We start from the raw sequence: 6,177 nt of genomic DNA, 5'->3' as shown, positions 1-6,177 counted from the left end.
TTTTCAGATTCGAATGACATAAAAGTAATTTTTGTTTTTATTTTGTTCGATTCAAATTTAAAAAGTAAATTTTGGAGCAAGAAAACTGAATAGTTTTTATTTTTCTTCAGGGACCAGCCACCAGATTTGCTTCAAAGATCTTAATTTCTGCATATGTTTTAAATATATATTGTATTCTCATCATACTAAGATTTTACGTCATTCAGACCAATGCATAATTATATTTTAATATGTTATTTTTTGGTATCTACATAATTTTATTACCTTGAAAAATATCATAACAATTGTTCTAAAAATTGTTACACGATAATTTTGTATTTTCATTATCTTGAAAAATATCATAAGAATATTTTTTTAAATAGTTGCATGGTAATTTGGTTATAAATGTATTTTTTCGACAGGAGGAAATTAAGAATAATAACTCACTTCTTCAACGACCAAGTCGATGGACTTGACATCCTCTGAGAACTTCGGAAGAGAGAACCTGGGTTCCCGAAGGTAGATGCTCTTGGTCCCCCTTTGGTCGTGGATGCTCATGTCCATATCGCCTTCAGGATCACTGTAGGAGTACGCCCAAATTACCCGGGTCGTGTCCCCGGAGAGCTTCATGTCCTGCGGATCGTCGCAGGTGTTCCAGGGGCGCGAGAAGCGAAGGACGGTGTGGGTGTCGTTCTGGTATCCTCCAGCTACAGTTATGTCTTGTTGTTTATCGATGAGAGGGATCATCATGCCCGTAGCGTGTCGGTCCTATGGAGGAGAGCATCTCATCGTTCCGTAAAATGGACAGAATATGGTCAAGCAAATGTAACCAAATATGAATCAGTATTGCAGCAACAAACCTTGGACATTCAAAATCTTATTTCAAGAATGTTTATCATAAGAGGCTGTTCATTCGCCATAGAATTATTGTGGATGATATCCAAATGTCAAATAGGACAGATTAAACAGAATGGCTTCTTCAAACTTTCCGGTTAATAAGGCCCTAAACTGGTTTAAAAGGGGGATTGCTAAGCCAATAAAGATAAGTTAAAAGATGTATGAGAGCACACTACCATCTAAGATTTATGATACTGGTATAGTTTTGAAAAACAATCCTCAGGGGGATACAGTCTCGAATGTCAGTTTTAATACGAAGGAAGGGAAGAATTCATTGTTCTGAATGAATAAACGATAATAGGCTTGGATGTGTTAGTACTAATTGGTATATCAAAAACATATTTAACTCGTGTATTACAGGTAATCGACAAAAAATCATTACAGATTTTCTGACAGAAATACTTATAAGTTGCCAAGCTGCAACAACACAAATGAAACTTAAATCAAGTTGAATCATCAAAAGAGACCTTTGGCAGATGCTTAAGCTTGAGAAAGTCTAATTAAGAATATGATCAAGATGTCTGGAGCTATTGAATGTATTTCAAAGATTTCTATCTATCCTGTCAAACATTTTTCTCGCATTTTTCAACTCAATTGTTATAATTTTGAGCAATCAGAGAAAATGGCATCCCCCCAATAAAATGTAATAACCATGATATACTAGCATTGTAAAATCATCCATACTTGGTCGTGGATGAAGCATATCTCAATTAAATATACCATAAAGTTCATTCAAATGTTACCCAAATCTTAAAAAAAAATATCAAAGTTGATTTAAATTATCTCAGCATCAAATTGACTTAAATCACAAACTAAGTTCTCTATAAAGTGATAATAGATACTTCAGATTCCTTTTGGAATCTGAATTTGGGTGATCCGAAAACAAATGCTAAGACACAACCATCGTGATCCTGATATAAGCAGTTAGCCCTCAGTAGTCAGTTGCATTCTTTTAGGTCATTATATAATACTCCTATAGGAAGAGAACGAAATCTTATCAAAAGGTCTCAAAAGCTCTCCTAGCCAACTGAATAATGCCATATTATATAACCTGGAGTTGAAACTAGATTCTATCACTTGTATCCTGATACAGCTATCTTAACAATAGCCTATGAAATTATGATTCTACATAGGAAGAAACCATTTTAGCAACGAATACTGTTTTTTATTTAATGTTTTATATATCGATTTCTTAATCTTTCATAATGAGACTATTCTAGAAGTTAAAACTGGCCATTGCTATATTGTTTTTTACTTTAAAAAGAAAGGCGATATCAGAAATAAAACGAAAAGTAACAAAAGCAGCAACGACTCATTTGCTTAATTATATGTACATGAGGATACTTTCTTGCATAACCTACTCAGAAAGGAACGAAGTTTTTAATGAATTCTGAATTTAGATTTTCTACTCCAAAGGCTACATGGCGGTAACGAAAAACTCGGCCTGACTACAGTAAAGTGATTTTCATATAGATTCGACATGTATTAAACTGCCAGTTAATGAAACTTGCAACAGTTTCCAGAAGAATATTTGTCATAAAAGTGAACAGGTGAAAGTATCAAATTTCTAAATTTAGAAATTTCTATAGATTAACTTTTAATGGAAAAAAAATTTCAATCTTTCAATTATAATTTTTTTTCAATGACGAATTTTATCAGAATTCTTGTAGAGAAGGTTATTTTTTCTTTCTTTCTTTTTTGATGATGAAATAAACAGTGATAGCATATTGAATATTCAGAAGAGAAGAATAATGCCGAAAGCCTGTCGATGAAGTTCTATCATTAACTAGCTGGGCTCTAAAGATGACCTAAGTTAGCAATCATCATTCCTCAGTACAAAACAATAAGAAACGTTTACCTTCCTCTCAGTATATTTTGTATAGAAACGCATTTTTAGATTATGTTTCTAAGAGAAAATAAGTTCTCATTAAATATGAGTAATCATGTAATAGACTTGAACAGAGATGATAAAGAGACGGAGAGTTAAATTTCACGGTTAGGGAAGAAGAAATCCTATTGGTGGGGGAAAAGTTTCTGCGCAGGGAGGCAGGGTTTTTACGCAGAAGATCGAAAAGTGGTATGTACGAATGTACGTACGTGAGCATGCTAATGTTAGCATGGAACGCTAACATTTGATCTACATCAGATATTGGCAGCACTGGTTACTGTATTTTTTCATGAGGCATGGCCTTTGCAACGGTGCCTCCAAAGTTTATCCAGTTATACTGTTTTGTCTTTTCCTCCGGTTATTATAAATCCAAGAAGGTATTGTATAGAGAAGAAAATTTTTGTTTTACGGTTATACATCGTTTCCCCAGTATGTTTTCCCCACCTATAACCCCGAGTTCCCTCTGGGGGTCCCGCATTACCGTAGGATATAGATATATATATTTCTGAAACTATTCATTTGCGACGGGAACGAATGTCCTTTTCGAAGAGAACGTAATTTCTTCTATAAGAAAAGGTAGTTTTTTTTGCTAGGTTACATTGCCCTGTAATACACTACAATAATACCCTTAGGAACCAAATCTATATACTGTATATATCAAGAGAAAAATTAGAAGTATTTTTTGAAAGACTTTAATGGTCATGTCTGATTCAGAGCGTTCCAATAATTTGATTGTTCGAGAGTCCTGCTTTCAGTAACCGGAACGAAGAAATCCAAAACCAAGAAACTGAGTAGAATGTACCTTTTATAGTGAATGATATTAGTGCCTTCTATATATCCAAAGAAAATAAATCGTCAAGGATAAAAGGCATTGAAGAATCAAATGGGAAAACGGCTATCAGCAAAGATGGAGGAAACCTTCATACTCAGTTCAGACAACATAGACAAGCTCATTCGTCTGTACAGTTGAATGCTCATGAGGGAAAAGTGAGTCTTTCTATAATTTGACAGTTTTTATTATTTCATGTCTGAATTTACTTATCTGGATGTGCAATTATTCGTCCTATCCATTAAGATTCATATTGTTAATTCCAATCACGTGATTATATACCTATCAATCCCTATATAAGGCTAAAAGGTGTTGAATGAGCTCAATAAGCAATCTTACTAATGATGTTGAAATGTTATTCGGTGTCTTTTTCCCTCTAATTAGGTGGGGCTACATTTCCAGGGTGAAGCATCAACATCACTCCATGCCCTGTAAGCATTACTTATGGAGTCTTTTAAGCATTCCTTGGTTCCCTAGACGCGTTTACTTATTAGTCTTCTCCGCAGCCTCGGTTCCCTCTTACTTTCAACCATTTTGTTCCCCCCCCCTCCCCCAGTTGCACCTTGTCACTAAATGGTATTTCAAGTCTCAGCATTATGCCCTAATAATCCTTATTCATCCAACCTTCCACGGGAAACATTTATTGCTAATGTATGCTTGAATGGTATTGGATTGAATGCTCATTTTTCTATGGTATGTGTGTAATATGCTTTTCAATACGAAAACATATATTTTTTTCTGAGTTTTAGATCTCCTTACTCATTAAGCTCACTTCGCAAGCACTTACGTGAACGTGTAATTCCCCTGTTACGTCATCAACCCAAGCCAGTACTATGTCAGCTCCCTTCATTCCACCGCTGGGAGAAAATCCAATGCCGATGAAACCTGTCGTAGCAACCTGCAAAAAAAAAAAAAAAAAAAAAAATAATGATGTTTTATTTAGTTATACTCTAGCCCAACGGGAATGTCAGAGTTAAATTCAAACACGACGGTACTCGCTCTCAGGATTCTGCTTGTACTGAAGGGTTAGTAAGGCTTTAACCTCATAATCCCGTCATGTGACTGTTTATTCAATAGTGCTTTATTGAAATATAAGAATAAATGTGATTCTGCGCAATTTTTCTTCAGTCTCTTATATATAGGCCGTCCTTTACATTCTGAAACTATCCCTTCTAACCATGAGTTCTTTGATTTTAATGACAAACCAAGCAGCTTCTTATCATGGATATTACTTAGTATAATAAAGTATGAGCTTGCATGAGAGGAATCCTGGATGCTCTCTGGGAAAGTTTTTATTATTTTTTTTTTTTTTTTTTTTTTTTGAAAAAATACCTTATGCAACGATACCTCTCCAGCTGAAGCATTTGCGAGAAAATTCATGGATTATGATTGGACAAATTTGACCTTTCAAAACCTTTTATTATAATTATTTTCAAACTGAAGGGTTAATTTATTTGGCATCACCCATAATTCTAAATGCGATTCACTTGTAACCTTAGGGTTTTTACAAAATATTTATTAATTGGAATGAAATTCATTCTTCCCAAGCAAATTTTATACTAACTGCCAAGTAGAGTATTTCGTAACTCCTTGGGTCCATTGTATATTTTCCTTTCAATTCAGGGACTTGATCTTGTTGGTTTGAATATGATATTTCGCCATTTAGTCCAATATACAAAGGCAGTATTTACAGATATAGAAGGATGGTAAATTGTGAAAATCAAGGATACTTTGTTCCGGTTTCTCGGGATTGTAGTGGGTAATGTAAGGTATGTAAACCCACAAAATACTGCCTGACTTTCTTTTATGTCTCCCTAAAAAGTCTTAGTTTTTCCAGGATATCATCATAAGTTACTAAATTGGTTTAAATCGTCTCCACAGTTAGAATTCATATTTTCTTTCATTTGAAACTATGTAATTATATGAAACAGTCTCGAAGCAGTGCCAAAAACTAACACAGCATCAATATTCAAAACACACATGGAAGATCTTATATCTTATAACGAGCCGCAACTCATACCTCATAATTTATCTATTTTAGACACAAATCAATCATTCGTAAATAACCACATTAAGAGTGAGAAGTTCCGGTCTCAAATAAATTTTTAGGTTCAAGCATATGAATTGATAAGTTAAAGTACCCTGTATACTTTCATTCCATTTACCTGTATTTCGACGTGGATTTCCTCCTCTAGAGGAGACCAGAGCATGACGAATGCTCCATTCTGATCCAGAGTGGCTTGATGTTGAAACGTCATTGCACCGAGGTTTTTCTCGGCCGAGTTTATCAACAAACCATTGCATAAAGGCAGCAGTAATACTGCCGCCAACACCCGGCAGCACTCCATTCTCCTGACGAAGATAAGAAGATTTATCACATTACCTCTATTATTATTATTATTATTATTATTATTATTATTATTATTATTATTATTATTATTATTAGCTATGCTACAACCCTAGTTGAAAAAGTAGGATGCTATAAGCTCCAGGGCTCCAACAAGGAAATATAGACCAGTGAGGAAAGGAATTACGGAAATAAATAAAACTACAAAAAAGTAATCAGCAATTAAAATAACATATT

The 6,177-nt window shown here is 34.3% G+C and overlaps 1 protein-coding gene across 1 annotated transcript in view; it reads right to left on the bottom strand.

Moving 5' to 3' along the window:
* Positions 1-5,941, bottom strand: part of LOC137657949 (DBH-like monooxygenase protein 1) — a 16,848-nt gene extending 10,907 nt beyond the window's left edge. The window contains exons 1-3 of the mRNA XM_068392667.1: positions 5,759-5,941; positions 4,381-4,491; positions 427-747 (exon numbers count right to left, since the gene is read on the bottom strand). Of these exons, the coding sequence (XP_068248768.1) occupies positions 427-747; positions 4,381-4,491; positions 5,759-5,941 (615 nt within the window). The remainder of the gene's footprint in view (positions 1-426; positions 748-4,380; positions 4,492-5,758) is intronic.
* Between the last annotated feature and the right edge of the window lie 236 nt (positions 5,942-6,177).

This window comes from Palaemon carinicauda, chromosome 18 (assembly GCF_036898095.1).
Source record: "Palaemon carinicauda isolate YSFRI2023 chromosome 18, ASM3689809v2, whole genome shotgun sequence".
In the NCBI taxonomy this organism is placed as follows: Eukaryota; Metazoa; Arthropoda; class Malacostraca; order Decapoda; family Palaemonidae; genus Palaemon; species Palaemon carinicauda.
The sequence above is the reverse complement of the archived record's forward strand: the minus strand, read 5'-3'. Positions and strand labels throughout refer to the sequence as shown.